The sequence below is a fragment of the Protopterus annectens genome, chromosome 17.part0 (assembly GCF_019279795.1).
Source record: "Protopterus annectens isolate FY-2018-M chromosome 17.part0, PAN1.0, whole genome shotgun sequence".
NCBI lineage: Eukaryota > Metazoa > Chordata > Ceratodontiformes > Protopteridae > Protopterus > Protopterus annectens.
The window spans coordinates 813949567-813971603 of NC_056751.1; the positions used below are offsets into that span (position 1 = coordinate 813949567).

The 22037-nt window shown below is 38.2% G+C and overlaps 1 protein-coding gene across 1 annotated transcript in view; it reads right to left on the minus strand.

The window, feature by feature from the left end:
• The window catches only part of SBF2 (SET binding factor 2), a 3151758-nt gene that overhangs the window by 175257 nt on the left and 2954464 nt on the right, over positions 1-22037 (minus strand). The window contains exons 38-39 of the mRNA XM_044058929.1: positions 6432-6559; positions 3163-3399 (exon numbers count right to left, since the gene is read on the minus strand). Of these exons, the coding sequence (XP_043914864.1) occupies positions 3163-3399; positions 6432-6559 (365 nt within the window). The remainder of the gene's footprint in view (positions 1-3162; positions 3400-6431; positions 6560-22037) is intronic.

The following is a 22037-nucleotide window of genomic DNA, read 5'->3' on the forward strand; positions in this document are numbered from 1 at the left end:
TGTGCCAACATCCCCTTTGGGAAAAACCCAGTTGCCATGAATTACCACATTGATGGTAGTCCACTGAACACAGGTTATAAGAGATCTGGGAACACGGGTTGACATCAAGCTCTCTTTTGACCACCACATTGCCACTGTGGGCAGTAAGTCCTTCTAAGTGGCACATCTCATTATTAAGGGTTTTGCATCCAGGAAGAAAGAAGTCATTGTCTCCCTCTACTCTTCCCTCATTAGGCCAATCATCAAGTACAATGCCCTATTTGGCATGTACCTCACTAGATACCTGCAACAACTGGAGATACCACAAAAGTACCTCACAAAGAGGATCCTAGGCCTTAAACACTTGTCCTATATGGCCAGACTCAAAAAAACTCCAACTATTTTCTGTCATATAGCCTACTTAGAGGTGATCTCTGCTTAACTTACAAAGTCATTTCTAACCCAGCTCTCTTAGAAATGCTACATCTAAAGAAATCCCAATCACTCCACACTACACGCTCCAGAGACCTCAACCTCATTACCACAATCAACAGAACAAGCTAGAGGGACAGGGTCATAACTGAGAGGCTGTCCATGCTGTGGAAGAGACTTATAATACATGTCAAGCAGAGAGCCTCACTGGCCCTCTTCAAGAGAAATATTAATGAGTGGATGGGAAATGGAAAATTCACCCTGGGATCACTCCAGTGACTCTACTCAACAAAGGCACTGGGAACTAAGGTCAGGTGGCACGGTACCAGGATAATCCTATGGGCTAGGCTTTTAAAGGCTCCAGGGCCATAAGCCTAGTACACACCTATGAACCTATGAACATGCACACACACACTCTCCTGGGAAAGTCTGGTACAGATTTACTAGCTGTACCCTTCTGCGCAGGCCACCAGTCAACTACTCTCAGGCTCTTACAAGGGTATCCAATTATACTGAGTAAAATCAATACTAATATAAAAGGTAGAGTGTAACCAAAGCAGCAAGGCATCACTAGAATAAGCACAAGTACTCTCAAGATGTTAAAAGCGTTCTCTAAAAGACCAGCCACAATGAAAGGTATAAATGTATTTTACATTTGTTTACCAGGAAAGTCCAACTGGACAATTGTCCTTTTTCAGTGGAGGCCCGGGGAGAAAAGCTCCATTTAATTAAGTAACATAGTGTAGTACAGCATAACAATAAGTATAAAACGGTGGGATTCATAAACATATATGTACATATAATATATTGAGAGATTTTGTAAATTCTTTCTTAGTACTGAATAATTAAGTCAGTGACAATAGAAAGTGTCAAGTTTGACATTTGAAGTGTTAAATCAGGAAAATAACATTGTGTTATGGGTAACTGCTACAAGCTATTAGAAGTGGTCTATACAGTTAAGCAAGGATGCTTAGATGGACAGTTAGAAGCAGTGTGGAACAGAGGAGTGTGCTATCCAGGGATAAAATATTTAATAATAATTAATAAAATAGAAAAACATGAGAATACTAAATATCTAAGTACAATGGACACCAGAGTTTCAATTACAGGAGAAATAAAAATAACACAGTTGGACAGATTAAAATAGATTCAGAAAAACAATACTTAACTAATCTCACTGTATTTCCTGACTGTCTAAAGAATAGCTTTTTCCTAGCTAACTTAATTAATACAGTAAAGTAAGATTAGATGCTAAGATGTTTACTTCCACAAGGCAATGTGATGAGCCTCAAAACTTTCACTGAACTGAATTAACTGAACTCTGATAACTTTCATATATTTTTATATTAGTTTCCAAAGAAAAGAAAGCAAAACAAGCTCCTGTGTGACTTCCATCCTCTCAGTGCAGGTTATGGAATGACATCACATTTGATCACCTAACTGCGTACAATACACACTCAGAGCTTTGCTAAGATCTGTTGCAGTATCTGAAAGCTATACAACAATTTCAAAAACTTCTGCTCTTTTCTTCCAGAATTCTTTGTTTAAACAAAAACATTTAATAAGTTATAAGAACACTGTTGATACATTTTTATCACAAGCATCTGTGCAAGTCAGTGCGATAGTCAAATGACACAAAACCATTTATAAAACTCTAGCTAGCTATGCTGGCATATGTTACACATGCACTGCCCTACTCTCCCTGGCGCAGATGACACCTCACATTGTCACATCGGCCCTATTTTATTCATACCTCATGCTCACATTTGGAGTTAGTTATTTTGTATGTACATACCGGTTTCCTACAAACAGTGCATTATCATTACAATATATGGCAACAGAAGAGTTGTAACAAATCTAAATGGAACTTGACTCATTCATCCATGTCAGTGAGGTATTTCTCTTAAATATCATAAATCACATTTCAGTCAGTTTTCTATAGCAAACTAACATGCCCTGTGCCAGTCCTCAAAACTGTCACTTGTTCAAATGAAAAAAACTCTTCCATACTATACTAAAATATGAAATTCTCTTCCCTCTATGAATTTAGTATACATTTAAGCAAATAATTGCAAATATTTAATGCTGCATATATTTCATTTGTATGGCCATTTTCTGTTCTTGTTCACAAGTTCATAAGTAAGTACTAGGATAGCTGCCCTTGTAGGCCATTCCCTAAGGTGAGAATCAACCCTTGTACCTTGTGTCTGTGAGGTAAAATCCTTAGCCATTATGCCAAACCCAACACTATCTTTCAGCAATAGCATCCAAAATAAATACAGCATAGCCCATATATGCATGCCTAGTTAACAAAGTAAATACATGCATATAAAGATAAATACATTTAATGAATGATTTAAAAAATATTTTTATAATTCAAAAAAGATAAAAATATTTTCATGAATCAAAAAAGAAAAACTAATACACCATAACACATTTATTCCCTGAGGCCATCCAGGCTCAGACTCAACAGGAATTTCCTTATCTGATATATCTATTGCAATTACTATGTCAGTGGTCTTTTACTATCTCCCTTCCCAAGCATGTATTGATACACTGCTACTTTAATGCCTTTAATTTCAGTGTTTATGAAACTGTAACATCTTTACTGTTTGGAATCAATTGATAGAACTCCATCATTTTAATTCTGTAATTATATCTAAAATTTTGTGTCTGATTATGATGTGAAAACAGTTTATATTTAGAACAACATGACACTTAATGGTTCGATTACTTATCTGGCCAACTTACTGATAATAGTGTTGTGATCCCATCAGGCTGTACGCTGCTCACATCATCATAACAAGGCCACACTGTTTTCCTCTTGCTCTGTGGGGCAGCTCCATTGATGTGATCAGTGTCTTCTGAGGTCTCTGGTTTCACATTTGCAATTACCCAGTCATATGAAGGGCCAGACGACAATGTTTCTTCTGTATAGTAGTCCCACTTAGTTAGATTTGGCATTGTTATTGAGGGCCTCAGCATTCGCTGCAGAAATAAAGTGTTACATGTTCTGATAAGCAATGCATTGGTTATAGAAATACATTATTTGTGGTAATGGACAGAGAGTGTATGAAACTGAATTTAGATTGACATACTACATTACATACAGAAGATGTGCATCAGCACACATCCCCTTTAAAGTGAGCTACTGATTGGTCTCAGGCCCTCGGTCAAGGGATCCGAAGTAGCTACATGTTACCAAAAGTCATATAAAAAGAAGAAGATATAAACCTTTTGACCCATGTACTCTATCCATTTTTCTGTTTAACAAATATGTCTCAGTTCACTGTCAACTAAGATGGCATGCATTCCTTTGCTGTAGTAGAACATTTTTATGGTTATCCAATGTAATCTTGAATTAATTTACTGTATGAAGTTCTGTACTGCTTCAAAAAGGCTATGTCAGTGTATGTAAAACCTTTTCTGTGAAAATTACTTCCTAACATAATACTGAACCACACCCCGTCTAATCTCACATAAGATCTTTTATTCCTATATGTGTATGTCTCTAAACTATGCTGCCCTTCAATACAGTAAGATTTTTGTGGGGTCAAACCGTTTCTTATGACCTGGACCTCCCAAATGCAATTATTCTAACTTCTGGGGTGATACATGTCATTGAAAGTGAAAACTCCAATTGCAAAAGGCATGGTCAATAAAATATACTCTCTAATACTTGCGACAGTGTTTTCAATTATACAGTTGTCAGCAGACTCCCTATCAAAAAAATTTTCAGCGGTTAGTTAGCCACCCACTCATTGTATTTTTGAACTTTGTTAATTCCCTTGAAAGTCTTAAATACTCCCATCATGATTCCCTTTTCCTGCTCCCTTCTTACAAGGTATAATGCCAATTCAATCTCTATTTACAGATCTTCTTATATAGACCACATATTATGCTTGATGCGTTTTTCTCACAGCCCACATTCTGTTAATCTTTTTAGGTGACACTCAGTCTGAATATAATACTGCATAACTGAGTCTGCACTGGGAAGGATCACTTTTCCACTGGTAATTAACTCAGTAGATACACAATGCAGTCTTCTTTTCCAACTTGAACTTGTTATTAATATCAGGAATAACCTTGACCCCAAAATGACCACATTCATTAGAGATCATTTTCAGCAGAAAATTATGCAGGATCCTGTATCTATAACTGAAGCACCTTGTTCATCCTCAGTACTACACATTTTACTGGCCTTTCAAATTGATAGTGAAACAATCAGATTTTACTTAGTGAGCTGGGTGCCAGATAGTGGTAGTCAGGAAAACTGAGGGGTTCTTGTTAGATTTCCTTCTTTCAAAGGGGATACAGTTTTTTTCCTGCCTAATTAATGCCTGGTAGAGGCCAAGGAGGCTATAGGTTAAGAAAACTCAGTGGTGAGGGGTGTAGACACATTGTCTGAAGTGGATGTTGTGCCTCTCGAAGTACCTATGCACAGACTTTACTGGCTTCAGAGCATGTCATGCATAGGTGAATAGGTAGGAGCATGCACAGAACTTACTGACTTCAGAGCATACCATGCACTGGTGAATAGATAGGAGCATGCACAGACCTTAACGATTTCAGAGCATGCCAAGCACAGGTGAATAGATAGGAGCATGGACAGACCTTAATGTCAGATGGCAATGTGCCAGGATGTCCATACCTCCTCTGCCTCACAACAGTAGAGAATGTAGAGAGGTGGAAGAGTCAGTTAATGGTGGACAGTTTTATTGTAAATCAGAGAATGGGCAACCTGTACATTGCCATTCTGATTGGAGAACAAGTGTCCAGCAGGGTGTTAATGCATAGGCAATGCCCACTGAAAAATGAGTGTGCTGCTTCACAGCAGTATACTAAGCTGCAGTGTAGCTCAGACCCGGAAGGACGCTAACAGCTGACATTAGTTTATGTCACTAAGCAGTGTTTTTGCTGTTTAGAAAGTGTAAAATTAAAACAAACAAAAAAAAAATTAAAAATAGAAGTGAGTATATGTGTGCATAAAAGTGAGATCGAAAGAGGCATTCTTTTATGCTCGCTAAGCAGCGCTTTTGCTGTTCAGCGAGTGTAAAATTAAAATATATAAATTAAAAAAAAAATAGGAGTGTGTGTCTGTATAATATATATATATATATATATATATATATATATATATATATATATACATATCTGTATACAAGTGTGTTAGTGTTTCTGTCTGCATGTGTGAGTGTATCGCTGCTTGTGTGCATGAAAGTGGAAGAGTGTGTGTGTGAGAGAGAGAGAGAGCAGTGGATCCAAGTCATTTAAAATTAAGAGATATGCATATCTCTTAGTCTCTTAACTCAAGAAATCCAGATAAAGCCTAAAATAATGGGGGGGGGGGTCTTTAAACACTGCTTTTATAAAATTAAAACACTGTTATAATGATAACAGGATTTATGTTAACATGCATTTTTAGAAGGATATGAAGTCCATACCTCTCACCTGTTCCTGATTTTCAGGAACACCCCTGATTTTGACTCAAAATTTAGCTCTACCTCCCTTAACCCCACCTAAAACTGGTGACTTTTGGATTTGTCCCTGATTAGTTCAGAGCTACGATAAAGTCTGACATTCAAATGTAACTCATTATTTAATGACTTTAACCCCAAGTGATTTGCCAGTAAACCACAGATGTTATGAACAACTGACCACAAAGACTCAAAAATTCTGGACATTCTGTGAAAACCTAGACAGCTGAGAGGTACTGAGACATGAAACTTCTAATGGTTGCCTGTGAGAGAGAGAGAGAGAGAGTATACACATTAAACACTTACCAAACTTATATTTGGATGTAAAATACTTCCTCCAACATAATATACATATACTACAGGGAGTTTGAAACATTAGGTGGAGGAACTGTTTTAAATCAAAAATATAAAAAAAACTACATAGCAATTAAAAAAAAACAAATACAAAACAATTTAACAGCCAGCCCATTTTCTAAGCATAGTAATGTCTTCCATGCAACCACTTATGCTTACATTTAAAAAAATATATCTTTAATAACCTACCTTCCATTCTGACTGTACATAGAGGTAGTTGAAGAACACTGGACTTTTCCTATGGATTCTTTCAATAGTTTCCCAAATGCAGAGACCTTTTTTGGCCATTTTGTCTCCTTTATCTTCAAAAAGGGTTCCTTCAGTGAATAGTAACACATCATTAGAATAATTCCCAAAACAAATCAACTTAGTATGAAAACAGTAGAAAAGCATAAGTCCATTTCTGTCCCTAAAAACTAAACATTCAAATAGGAATCTAAGTTCAACCTACATTACTTTGTGTGTGTGCGTGTGTGTGTGTGTGTGTGTGTGTGTGTGTGTGTGTGTGTGTGTGTGTGTGTGTGTGTGTGTGTGGCTTTAGGGTCTTAGCAAGAGGTGCCTAGACCATAAGCTGCATGACAGATCTCTTCATCTCATTCTCCAAGTCAAGCAAGCCCATCAAATAATGGGTGCTCTCAAACTGGGGTGGTGGGGGAGAGGAGCTTGGGAGCAGAGTCCTCTCAAAGTACAGGCCAAGCAAGGAAGCAGAGAATTCAGGGTGGGTCCACTGTTACACCACCCTCTGCACATGTGTGAATGTTTGACTTAGGGCCTAATTCCTCCCCTTGGTGAATGGAAGTTACACAGTGGGTCATGATGGGAGCATGTGTCCATTCACGTATCCCTAGTGGCAGTATAAAACATGGCTTTGTAGGATTAAATGTCTGCCCCTCAATATTCTCTTGCACCATAGCCAAATTATGGAACTCCCTTCCACCCACAATTACCTCTGTACCATCATGCACCCACTTCAAAACTTTACTAAAAGCGCACCTAAAACATGCTGGCTATGCCCTTGCAACTCCCACTCAAATATCACCCACCCCATCCAACCACTACCTTTCTTTCCACTCCACTAACTACCTTGATTATAGCAAGCTCAGATGCTCATAAACCTAACACTTATTATACAGCAGGAACTTCTTATTGTAACATTTGTTGATGTCTGTTATGTACTTCACAGATAAAGATTCTAATTGTCTACTGATGTACTATATTCTTCATCTGTAAATATGTTGTAAGTAATTGCTATGTTAAATTGTTAATCCAATGTAACTACTGTCTGTTTATTTTAACTGTGGAGCTTTTCTCCCTGAGCCTCCGCTGAAAATGGACCTACATTCAGTCGGACACTCCCGGTCAACAAATTTAAATAAATAAATGTTGCTTGAAACCATATGGTGATACATGATCACCAAGACCCCACTCCCCAAAATACCCCATTCCTCACCCCAGTGACTGGCTCCAACTAGTTAACTGAACTCATGACTAGCATTGCAATCAGGGCTCTACCTGAATGCAAATTCAACATCATGCTCAATACTAAATGTGAATACTTCAGATATTCTGCCTTAGTTTTGCGGTACGCTTCACATGGTTGTGACCAAGGTGTAATCTCCAAATTTATTTTCTTCTTTTCGGTAATTATGCTTCCACTTTACTTTGTTCTTACTTTTTATACTACTATATTCCTACTCCTACTATACTCCTACTATATTCCTACTCCTACTATACTCCTACTTTGCAGGACAACGGATCTGGTGCTAAAAATATTGTTAATTAGGTTAACACATAAGAAAATTAAAATTAACTTCATATGCAAATGTTTGTAAACATTTTAGGTAAAAGGCAATACAGCATATACAACGCAAAAAATACACACTGTAGAAACTGTATACAAACAAATATCCTGCATTAGGTCAGCTTAACATTTTTATCTGTGGATGTAATTTCTTAAAAAGGTAAGAGGAAAGGTCCAAAGAACTTTCTCAGACAAGATCAGTTTCATATGTCTTTGTCACTGAATCACTGAGCTATCATTGTGTGTTTTCATTTTATAATATAAGTAGGTTGGAAATGAAAATGAGAACTTGTGGTCCAGTCCACCTACGTGCCAAATAAACAAACACCATAACTTTTTTTTATGTTTGGCTATTTTTGCTATTTTGTTACTTTAGCCACATCTATGACCAAAGATATCTCTCCCAAATACTAAATGCATAAAAAGAAAAAAAGGTTAAAACAATTAAGAAAATGTTGTTTATGAAGTAGGTATCAACAACCTACATGCCAAAGTACTAGAGACCATATTTTTTTTTAGAAAATTTGTACAGTTTAACAAGGCAAATGTAAAATATCATTGGCTTGCTCTTGACATGTGATATGGTGTAGCCATCACATACTGAGAGGACAGAAGGTAGAACCAGACTGCTGGATTGCTATGAAAAGCTAGAATAAAATGCATAGAAATATAAGCAAAATGTGCATAAGTTACTGAAATTATATGTATATGAGCTGGTTCATCCTCAAAAACAGAAACACTAATGCTAGAAGACAGCTCAGCAGCTGAAACTCTTCTAGGCTACTAACCCTTCCCTTCTCACCCATAATGCTCTGCATGTTGACCTTCCTCTCTCTAGATCTCATCTGCTAAGTGCCGAAGCAGTTCAAAGTTTACATGTGGACAATTGAATAGAGATACACACACACACACACGCACGCACGCACGCACACACACACACACACACACACACACACACACACTCACACAAATTAAACACAAATACACATACACATCTTTGTGATAAAATGCTCAAATTCAGTGTCAGTTATCTAGATGATTCCATTCTAAAATTAAAGTATGTGAAATATTTTACAATTAATAAACAAGGAAGGGAAGTCACCACCACTACTACAAGTACCAAGAAACAAACAAACAAAATAATTTAAAATCACAAAACCATACAATAAAAAATAATAAAATGAATAGCAATTTCCTAAGTGCAATGCTACACTACAGGGTGGCCATTATACAAAAACAAAGGAACTTCAGGGTGGGGGGAATCCAACAACTGCTGCACTGTTGGGTTTCAATACCTGGCTGGGTAGTCTGTTACTTCTCTATAATTCCCATTCTTGTTAGGCATTACTGCATACTTGTTTGAGAAACTACTTTACATTGCTAATTTACAGCTGCGGAAATGAATGTATGTCTGCAAATGCATGCTTCTTCCTACACTAATGCTTCAGTCTTGAACAGTCTGATATATTACCTGAAATCTGCAGTTTGAGTTTATGTCATTGGTCATGTCCTAGGGTGCAATAACCTTCATAAAATAATTTGGCAGCTGTGAATGTATTGTGCAATTGATATCCAATACAAGATTCAAAGATGAGAGTTTCTTCATAAAGCATGGTGACGTTATTTCTTAAAATACATTTGTAGAAAGTTTGAAGAATTGTACCACTTTCTAAAATTTTAATGTTGATGTTGAGATACATCTGTTTTCTTTTTGGATTGAATTCTATACAACAGGCAGAACAGAAATCAGAATTTTTAGGAAACCTTGTAAAAAGAACACATATAGGAATAGAATGCATCCATCACTTGTATAAAGGAATACAGTTAAAAGACAGATGATCCAATATGCCGTGCCTCACAAACAGTGGCAAGTTCTTAAAAAACTGCATTAGATTGCATGATTAATGATCTTATTGTGTGTGGTTAGTGCATTTAAGAGCTTTGGTTAGTACATTTAAGAGGTTATTTTTACTAATGACTCAGTTTTAAACTTAAGCAACACAGCTGCATTCTGTTTTTTGTGACAAAATGCATGTCCATGACAGGACACAGAATATCAAGTTAAAAAATACCTTTGCCATGCTCCAGAAATGTAGGACCATTTGCGATATCTTAAACAAATAGAATGTTCTCACAGCCAGTACAAATATGGTTAAAGTAGTAGGCAAGAATCTGAGTTTTCTTACTGGAATAAGACCAACAATGGACTCGGTGTAAAACACTTGCGTAATATCAAAATATAATAAATAAAAAACACGTCGGACTGTCCGCAGCGGAACTCTTTTATTCAACTCTAAAACTTAAATTAACCAATAAAAGTACATGTGGTTAAGTGCTTTCATCTTTATAAGACATCATCAGAACCGCATTAAGAAACCAAGAACCACTTAAATAGTCTCAAAATCAACTGTTGATCGCACACCCACAGAGTCAGCCAATCACCATTTTTAAACTTAAAAATATATTCTTGAATGTACAAAAAACGTACAGACTTCTTGGATATCACTTATCATTAAATAACAACCCCAGGATTATTTAGTTCTACAATCACTAAAAAATCTTTAAACAATATTTTCTCTTCTTTTCAATTCACTTATAATGGAGATACTCTCATTCAAGCCTGGAGGGGTGGTGACATCAAAATGAATCTACCAATACATTTCCCATCATAACAAGTGACAAGTGATTCATCCAATCACCAGAAAATGCTTCACATTTCTCCTGTTCAAGTACCAAAAACTTAAGAGTGTTGTCTTTACACTTAATACTATATAAAAGCTGATATATTTTCTTATTAAGAGAATTAACAGTTTTTCCTATGTAGAAAGCCATACAAGTATCACGTAGTGCAATATACACCACTAGTTACAGGAGAATTTGCCACCGCACCTCACATTATTTAATTTGATTTGCCAAACACCCTCAAGATTCATACATACATACGGACATTGATTACAATGTCCATATTTCACTGTAATGGGAGGTCTCTCCACATCATAAACAAGCTTTTCTAATAATGATTTTATATTTCTTTTGTTCTTAAAAGTAAACCCAGTGATGAGAAAAAACTCATTTTAGTACTCTCATCACACATTAGTAATTGCCAATTCCTACAAATAATATTCTGAATATCCTGGACATCAAGAGAATAATGTAGAATCATGTTCTCTCATAGTCTGTGTTGACTGCTCCCCCACTAAGTGTTTAAGCCCAGAAGTAAAAATTGGGGAATATTGATCACTTCTTTGGGCACATACCTCCCTTTGCAACTGTTCCAACAGAGTCAAAGGCCCTGTTAGAAAACATGCCTTTCAAGATTTCAAACTGATCTAAACACATTATCATCTGTTGTTAACCTAAAAACTCTGATCAGTTAACTTTTTACCACTCCTTTTTTCTGGAAAAAGGGCTGGTTGCTGTTGAAAGAAAGGAAGGCATTACAAAAAGTGGGTTTACGATACACTTGAGTATGAATACCCCTGTAGATGTCCTTAAAATCTCAGTGTCCAAAACAATTAATTTTACTACCATTCATTACAGATGTAAATCTTAAAAAATGCAGTGCTTTTTTGAAGCATATCAAAAATTCTTTAAATTCTTCTTTAGTATCCCCCAAATAATCAACAGGTCATCTAAATATCGAAAATAACTTTTGCAGTTTCTAAAGAGATGGCTCTGAAATACATTTTCCATATCACACCAGAGCAGCACAAAGTTTGCAAATAATGGGCAACACCTGAAATCTGTTTGAAACATTCACCATTAAAAGTCCAAAAATTATTATTTAGTACCAAGTCCATACATTCTATGACCACATCAGGTTCAATGGCATTGAGGCCACAAAATGTCTTCATTATCTGACTGAACCAATCAAGTCCAGTGTTCTGTGGGATTACAGAGAAGCGACTCTGAATGTCACAAGCCACAAACGTATCTGAACACTCAAAATTAATGTCTCTTAATTTATTAAGCATATCCTGTGAAACCATAACAATGTGCTTGAATAAAACCAAAATATGCTTTAATTTATTATCCACATATCTGGCCAATGGTTTAGTAACCAAACCCCTTGCAACTACTAGCAACTAGCAGTGGATTACCTACACAAGAATGAATTTTCAGAATACTGAAAATCCTAGAAACCACTGGGTTTTCCACTCTCAAATTGTTGCACAAATCTTGAGAAATATGATCAAACAAAAGAAACTCCTCTAAAACCACCTTTATGGCTCAATGAGACATTACTTTCATTCACTGATGACTCCACATAGACATTATCGTCACTCAGTAAGTTTAATAGATATCCAGTATAGTCATGGATGTCCATTATAGCCAAACTCCCACCTTTATCTGGCTTCATGCACCACACATCCCTTACACAAACCATAGGCACAGTCTCTTTGAGTGCTGATACCCCCAATATATAACCTTATGACAGAGGACAGGATGATAGGGCATCGTAGATCAGGGAAATGTGCTGGACTTCAGTAGACAGATGTCTAAATCTGCTTCTAGCAGCTGTGGGCAGGAAAGTTCACTCAAGGGGGTTGGTAATACTGCTCACTGGAGATATTGTTACTGCCCTCCCTCCACCGAGGTTGGTGTATCAATAGCCGCAGCTCAATGTACTTACAGGGCCATCATGGAGACACATTCTAGTTTCACCACAGCCATGGTAGAAAGAGTGAAAGAGGATCCAGGCAGCGCAAGTTCACCTACAGGATTGCATGATCACTATGTGTGATTTGTTGGGTTGACTGAATCACACATTAGACTGTGTAGTGTTTTCACTGGTTCATCTGGCAGGGGTGTTGCGCCATCCTCATTGACAGTCATATGCTACAACCACAGATGTAAACCAACATGGTTACGGATGATTGAAATCCGGTTCCTGTGTTATTAGCACTTCCACATCAACTGTGGTGCTGTCTATAGCCAAGCGTGGGCATGCCCATGGTCATGGCCACTATCATGCTGGCACAACCTCCAGCAGATGCCAGTCAAAGTCATGTAGCACACCAGCAACTAGTCAGGGTCATAGTACAGCCACAGCAACTCTGAGAAGGGACCCCTCTTATAGGCAGTGGAGTGCATGAGAAGCAGAGCTCTCTATCATGCATGCCCTGAACCTGTCTCCTGCTCATCCGGTTAGGATAAAACAGATGAACAGTCATGGGTTCTGTTCAAGCAGCTTTACTAGACACAAACACATCTGGATTGAGACTTAGCAACTTAAACTTAAATAAACTTATAAACAGAATGGCTACTACACTCATACATGTTAACACTCTGGCTGTTCTCTCAAAATGGCATTGCTGCCTGCAGGTGCTCACTATTTATATGCACTTGCCTACACTTGGAAATGCTTCTTAAAGTTACAGCACAATGTTCTACAGCCTTCCTCTTTGAGAAATAGATCATGCACCAAATGACAGTATTCACTGACATGCAATTACACAGACATGATCCTTTGGCATGCAATTATACAGAATTCTTTGACATGCAATCATACAAAATTAAACACATATAAAACAATCCTGTGCAGGTTGCTGTGTATTTTACACTAGGTCTAGATATATGACCTGGTCATGTAACGTAAAAATGAGAATTGGATCTAGCAACAGGGACTGTCTTCAAGGAATGTTCAACTTTGGGGATATCTGGGACATCATCAGGAATAGGAATAGACACTGAGACATGTTCTTCAGTATGAACATTGTCAGGGTTGCTCTGAGATCTAGAGTCTGTATCACAGGTACAATGCTGCGATATCGATTCAGACACGGGAAGAAGATGCCTGTGGTCTCTCTGGTATTCTGTACCCTCAGATTCCACTAAGTAGGATCTTGGCTTGACACACATGCCTCTCACTTGACCAATTTGATCAAAGCCTTTCGCTATTGGCATCTTCACTGTCTCTCCTCCTTTTAACAAATGAAGAAATCTGCTTGTTTTATCATAGCTGGACTTCTGAAGGGAATGCTCCTTAAAGAGTTGGGCTTTGATTGCTCTATTTTTAGCATTAGGCACCAACAAACTAGAACTAATAGGCAAGGTTGTTCTGGTCTGCCTCGATAGCAGTTTCTGAGCAGGTGTCACAGAGTATATTTCTGAGATTAAGTAAAAGAAGATATCAGTATTGTCATGCTTTGACCTCTCTAGTAATTGCTTTGCACTCTGTACTGCATGTTCAGCAAGGTTGTTTGACTGGGTATTCCAGACTACTAGTAACATGGATAAAGTCCCACTCTTTTGAAAATTTCTGAAACAATTGACTGGTAAACTGGACACTGTTGTCAGAAATAACTTTGTGTGGACTACCATGGACTAATAAATGACATTTCAACTTAGTAATAACAGTACTGAACATTAGTTTAGGTAGTAAAATCGATCTCAAACTAGTTTGAATAAGAGTCTACCATCACTAAGTAATGCTGATTGCTCCACTCAAATATGTCAGTGACTACTGTTGACCAAGGTAGTTCAGGAATCTGGCTTAGCTGAAGTGGTCCTTTTTGCAAATGCGGTTTAGTGCTATTGCATACTGAACAAGATGAAAGCACTTCATCAATGTCCTTTGACAGAGAAGGCCAAAATACTAGTTTTCTTTCCCTTCTTTTGGTGGCTTCGGAACCTGGGTGGCCATGATGCTAAATCTGAATGTATTCATGTTGTAAGGAAGTAGGAACAAAAACTTTGGGACCTTTGAAAAGGATAGCATCTTCCATCAGCATCTCATCTCTGTATGGAAAATGAGGTTGTACTTCTGGCAGTACACAAGACTGCTTTGACGGCCATCCTACATTTAATGAAGTGGTTGAGCTTCTGCAAAATTGTCAGTCTTTGTATGATCTCTCAATTCAAGTCTCGTGGTAGACAAAATTATACACTTCCATGACATCAAAGTCAAAAGTCTCTGCATCAAGCTGTTCTGTGGTATTTCTGGGTGATCTGGATAAGGTATCAGCCAGATAAAGAAGTCTCCCTTTTGAACCGTCCACTTTGAAGTTATATTTTTGCAATCTCAGTATCATTCTTTGTAGTCTTGCTGGAGCTGTTTGCATAGGATTCTTTAAAATAGTGACTAGAGTTTGATGATTAGTTTTGACTTGGATAGCTCGGCCATAAATATAATCATGGAACTTCGAACATGCAAACACAATTGCCAAAAGTTCCTTCTCAATTTGAGCATACTGCATTTTAGTTTGGGTAAAAGTTTCTTGATGCATAGGCAACTGGTCTACCCTCTCGAAGAATAACTGCACAAAGACTGAACTTTGAAGTTTCACAGGAAAAAACTACTGGCGTATGGACATCATAGTATCTCAATGTAGTTGGGCTGGCAATTTGCTGTTTGAGGTTATCAAATGCTCTCTGGTGTTGCTCCAACCATGACCAAGCATCATTTTTGCATGTCAGATCTCTTAAAGGGGCTGATAACTCATGAAAGTCAGGGATACATTTTCCCAAATAGTTAACTATACCAAGGAAACGCTGTATGGCTTGGAAATATCCAAGTCTGGAGCTGGCGTCTCAAGAATGGCTACTTGTTTGGAAGGGTCTGGTCAAAAGTCTGTACTGGTAAATATATGACCTACATAAGTAACTTCTGGTAGCCTGAATTTACATTTCAGAGGATTGTGCTTCAAGCTCACTTCATGCGCTCTGTCCAGAACTTCCCTGAGGTTTCTGTCATGCTCTGCTACTCCATTACCTCCAACCAGTAAATCATCCACTACTATAGCACAAGGATAACCTGATAAAAATGTCTCCATTACATGCTGAAAGACTTCACTGGCAGAATTTATTCCAAAAGGCATTCTTAGAAATCTGTAAGTACCAAACTGTGTGCTGAATGTAGTCAGTAATGAAGATTTGCGATCAAGCATTACTTGCCAAAATGAACTCTTTGCACCCAAGACAGAAAAAACATTGGCACTTGGCATTTGGATGGCAACCTCACCGACTGTACACACAGGATAATAAGGTCTCCTTAATGCCTTGTTCACGTCTCTTGGCTGAATGCATATTCTGATTTCATCCGAGTTTTTCTTATGAGCAACTACCATGGAATACACCCACTCTGTTGGTTTTGTGACTGCGCAGGTCACACCTTGTTGCACCACCTTATCTAACTGGACCTTGAATTTGTATTGCATAGCTACTGGAACTCTTCTCACTGGTTTGACCACTGGACTGACCTATGGGCCAATTTTCATGGAGTGTACAACTGGAAGTTTGCCTTGCTTATCATCCAAAACATCAGCATTCTCTGAGAAAATAGCATCACTGAAGCTGGAACATGTGCTTACAAGATGGACTTCTTTGGTAAAAGAAAGCAGTTTCATTCTTAAACTGTCTCTGAGACCTAATAATGACTGCACAGGTCTTCTGACTACATAAAATTGTAAGCTGTAACTGCTCCCAGCTGAATAGCATGAAAGCACTACTGAGCCGTCGGTTTGAATCTTTTCACCTCCATAAGCAACACGTTTTGCACAATTAGCCAAATTAAGTTGTTCACCAGCTCTCATTCTAGCAGATGTTAGAGGTGACACTACATTACACTTTGAACCAGTGTCTACTTTGAGCTTTGTGGGTTTACCATTGATCATGACAGTACAAAACACTTCATTCTTTTCCAATAAATCTGCTGCATTAACCTTTTCTCTGACCACTGATACACCATATACACAGAAAGTAGGGTTGCAATTTTCTACACCATCAACTTGCTTTTTTGCATGACCTTTCTTAATAATTGGATGAGGCTTGCTTGAGTTACAAAACTTTTGAAAGTGGTTCCATTTTTTACACTTGTGGCATTGCTGACCAAATGCTAAGCATGTCTCTCCTTTAGACTCATAATTGGCACCACAATTCTGACAGTTAACAATAAGACTTGACTAGGGTTTTGCTGACTTACCATTATACTGCACTGAGCATGTCTGTTTTGCTGGGCTAGTCTTGGAACTTACTAGAAAAGTTACAGGTCCTCCCTGGAAAACCTGCAGGGGCAGCAGCTGCTATGTGCTTAGGCCTGCTTCTGCTAGCCATGTGTTGCATGCTGTCTTCACTTTCTCTAGAGGCTGTTGCTCTAGAGGCTGTTGAAACCATGCTCTTATCACCTGCAAGCATACTTTTGTGCCTTTATGTGAGCTCATGGATTTGACAAATCTCTACAGCTTTGCTCAATGTTAAATCATTATCACAAGTAAAATCTTTATCACTGATGCATTATTAACACCACACACAAGCCTGTCCTTTATTAACTTGTCTTTCAATTCACCAGATCTGCACATTTCAGCTTTAGTTCTCAAGTCAGTGACATAAGCTGCAAAAGTTTCACTTGGCTTTTGGTCTCTTGTATAAAATAGGTGCCTCTCTAATGTAACATTTGTCTGGGGGGGGGGGGGGTTGCACATTTCTCTAAATTTACATTTCAAGCACTCAGGGTCCTCTCTTGATTCAGCCGGGAAAACATTATGGCAGTTTTCCCCTTCTCTTGTATACACAAATGAACTATCTCTTTCAATGTCTTTTGACCTCGCTAAGTTAAATGAAATAAATGCCCTCATATATGCATCTTTGTCAGAAAAAGCTGCTTGCATGAAAATATTGTATTCCTGCTCAAATACTCTCCAATTCTCTGCAATATTATGATCAAACACAAGTCGACTGGGTCTGTGAAACGCCTCTGCCATATCAACACAAAGTAATGAAGGTGCTTGAAATTATGTACCAACATGCACCCACATAAACATATGCCAGAACTTGTAATTATACCCAAAGCACAACAGTATGTTTGAAATAACTGCACTTTGCCAAATAAGTCTCCGTAGCACAAGAACTATTTAAAATCACTGTACTTTGGGAAACCACCCTTTATCAATGTAAGAAATACTTCAAAATGACTGTACTTTACGAATGAACTGTACACAACACAAGAAGCTCAGAGTAAGAAGTACTTCAAAATGCATGCACTTTGCAAATGAACTTTATACAGCACAAGAATTTTTTAAAATGGCTGTACGTTGCTGTACTTTGCAAAATAACTGTACTTTGCCCACATCAAACTCATTGAAATAACTGTACCTTAAAGTACACACTCTCCAAACACTTTCCGCACTCTGAGATACTTTAAACAGCTCTAGTTATGCTTTGAATGGCTTTGGTCAATGTGAAATAGTAGTTATGCCAAAATACAGTCATTTACTAAAACAAAATGCAGCTGCCTTGCATTTACAAACTTATTTTTCTCTTTTATTGCACTCGTTATGCCCATTAAACCTCTTATCATGCTCATTATACTCTTCTTGTGCTCGTTTTACTTCAAACATGCTTGTTATGCAAACTGGAGGAAGTTCTGAACCACATATAATTATTTCTGATAGTTTTAGCAAACATTGTGGTTTCAAACATTTCGTTTTAATTAATACTGCATTGTGTGCCTTTCCTTTGATTAATAATGTATTTTGTGACTTATGAATGCTCTGTATCATTTTCTTTGCAAAATAAATAATTTGTGCAAGTTTTAGTTACCTGAAGTTTGTTTCTAGCCCTTTTTAATCATTTGAGCACTGTATCACCCAACCTGCTCAATATAGCTTCACCGTCAACTCTGCACCTCATGGCTTGTAGAAGTTGTACTCTCAATCCCGGTTCTGACACCATGTCGCTCTTCCGGTCAGGATAAAACAGATGAACAGTTGTGGGTTTGGCTCAAGCAGCTTTACTACACACAAACACATGTGGATTGAGGCTTAGTAACTTAAACTTAAATAAACTTACAAACAGACTGACTACGACACTCATACATGTTAACACTCCGGCTGTTCTCTCAAAATGGCACTGCTGCCTGCCCATGCTAACTATTTATATGCACATGCCTACACGTGGAAATGCTTCTTAAAGTTACAACACACACTGCTCTACACTGTCCTTTAAGCTGAGCTACATAAAGTGCTAAGGTTGTGTCCCTGCTGACATAAATCCATGCTAGCATAGCCCCCAGTGCATCCTACACATCCAGCGACCCTGGCCCTTCTTGACATTAGCCTACACAATCCCGTTCTCACACTACCCATAACAGCACTTTTTCTTTTAAGAAATTTCTGAACTCACATACTTCCATGTGAAAGGCATGCATTCCAGTACTTCAATGTCCATCTGAGCAAATTCTGATAACTTTGCCATGCTCTTTGACCTTTGTTACATGGGATGCCTATGTCTGATGCACAGCATGGGCAGTCTATGCATAAGCAAACACAGTTTGGTATTTTTGCAAGAATCATTTTTACTGTAGTGTATCTGTTTAACTTTTGCATAGTGATGCTGTAAAGCTATCTGAGTTTGTTGCATTTTTCTAGTGCCATGGCACACTTTGCCTGCCTTCATCTTGCATGGTCATTCCCTGCTGATGGCGCCTATTCTGACTCTTCATCTGTTTCACCTTCTGCTACCTGCTATTACTACTTCCTAACCTTACAATATTACATAACACAGCACACACCACTCGGTATTTTGGTTCAGGTGGTGAGGGGTCATACTGCAGGGCACTACTAGATGTATCCAGGCAGTGAAAGTGTGACTTCAGCCATCCAAACACATGTTCTATAAAGTTTCTAGTTTGTGAAAGTGTGCTGTTGTACCCATGGTCAGTTTGATTGTGTGGATTTTTGATGGGTGTCATGAGCTGGGGTTTGACAGCATATTCAACACCACCACCAAGATGTTGTTGTGGGAAGTCACCCCTCACAAACTGTTGATAAAGTTCATGTGTGCCATATTTGGGAGGCATAAAAACTGCCTGGGTGGCCTGCATACCCACTGAAGAGGATGCCCTGTGCATTGCAGACTACCTGGCAGTTAATGGAGTGATACCCTTTGCTGCTCACTTACCTCCTTCCCTGTTCAATAGGTAAGGCCTTCATTTTAATATGAGTCAGTGTATGGCCCCCACAAACTCATGGAAACAGGCTATATCATAGAACTCCTGCATGGTAGTGGCTGTCTCCTCTGGGATATGTGGGAACCACATACACTCCCTCACATGCTAAAAAATAGCATTGAGGAAGTGATGAAGTATTGTCAAGGCAGATGCACAGGATATCCTCACTGTGGCCCTGGTAGGACACTGAAAGACACTTTTAGCTAATATGTACGGAGCCACACATACTTGGTATCCACTGCTGGGCTAGATACTCTCTGACCCTCCCATGGGGCTGCAGATGAGGCCAACGCGGGTCTATATTAGCACAATGAAAACATTGTGCGAATCCCATTTGAGCGACACCAAATGAGCAAATGTCACAAATATCGAACCTGATAAATAAAACAACTAACAGACAAAAACTGTCACTAACTGTTTTATGCAGGGGGGCAAGCCCCCTTGCAGCCCCCCACACCCCCACTACTTAAATATACCAAATCCGAGATTGCACTCCATTGAAGTAAAGGGAAGAATTACCTACGGCGATCTCCATTCATTCTTGCGATATCTGCCACATTCGCTCATTTGGTGTTGCTCAAACGGGATTCGCGCAATGCAGATTTCATTCGGATAATACAGACCTGGCCAACACATTTCCATGATTTCTTGCGTTGTCTCTCTGTCCACATGGTGGTGCTGTGGAGGCCATGCATGGTCACATGACTGCATCTCTGAGGATGACATTGCACATTATTGGGCAAAAAAATGTAATAAAAGTGTCTTGCAGATAAACATTCACAATGCCATGGCAAACCCAAGCATACTTGCTCAATGTACTCCATTTGAATATGGAAATATGGATGATTTCAAGTCTGAAAAGTGAGCACACGGCAGAAAGACACTTCTAAATCTCTCCACAGTTTTGTCTCGTCACACACATTGCTTTGTTATATATCATTAGCATATAACATGGCCAATCACATTATGTGGCCTAGCCATGTAGTGTAGCTGGGTTTTCTGAATCACAACCCACCCTGCATGTAGCCACTTGTCACACAGATTTGCTGAGAACAATGAGGCAAAGCTTTTTGAATCTGACCCTAAGTCTCTTCTAAAGATTTACAAAACGGTACTTTTTTAAACAATGCTTATAACATAATAATTATGTTTCAATCTTAACTGTTGCAAAACTGATTCACATTCATTCATTTTTGCTTGGTTTTTGTATTCACATTCATTGATCCCTGGAGATCTGAATGTTTTCAATCTCAACTGCCAAATCAGTACAGCCAGTTCAAGTCGAATCTTACAGGGACCACACAGTTAATTATAAAACAAGTTCTGAAGTGATTTAATGTGAATACATTTTGATGTGATGGTTTACTGGTTGTGATTTGTCATGTAACTAAATCATGGAACTTTATTTCTTTGTTTACAGTTTTAAAGAAGTCTGAAGTTTTATTAGATTGGCCGAAAATTGCTCACCTGCTAATATTTAATAAATGTTTCCTGGACAAATACTATTGGAGATGTTTTTTGATGAACAGTAGCTCTAACAGCATTTTAAACAGTACACAAAATGCTACTACACATCTGCGAGCTACACTTACAAAAACTGGTCACACTTTTATTAGTGAAGAGAGTCCCACTCTGCTGGCATTGTCTTTTACTCTCTCACTGTTGTCTCAACTGATTCTACCTGCCATTTTGTTGGCAATGTTTTATTTACTGACTGCATGATGTTTTGCAAAGTAACAAAAAATCACTGCGGTCAAAAAGCACTGACTTACGGGCAGAACGTGAATAAGGATTAGAACTGATTGGAAAACCTGCTGCTTTAAACACATGTACAGTACAGTATAATTCCCATCTGCAACTATTTTCACAAACCACAAATTTCTTGAAGCGATTTTACTTCATTACTAATTACTTTTTTCCCTGTTCAGACAGATCAGAATTGAAGACTGAATACATATAATACTATTAATAACTTGGTAGATTAAGGCAACAAGCTGTGAATGAGCTATATTTGTTGACACAAGTTTAAGTTCTGCCAGTCATCTCC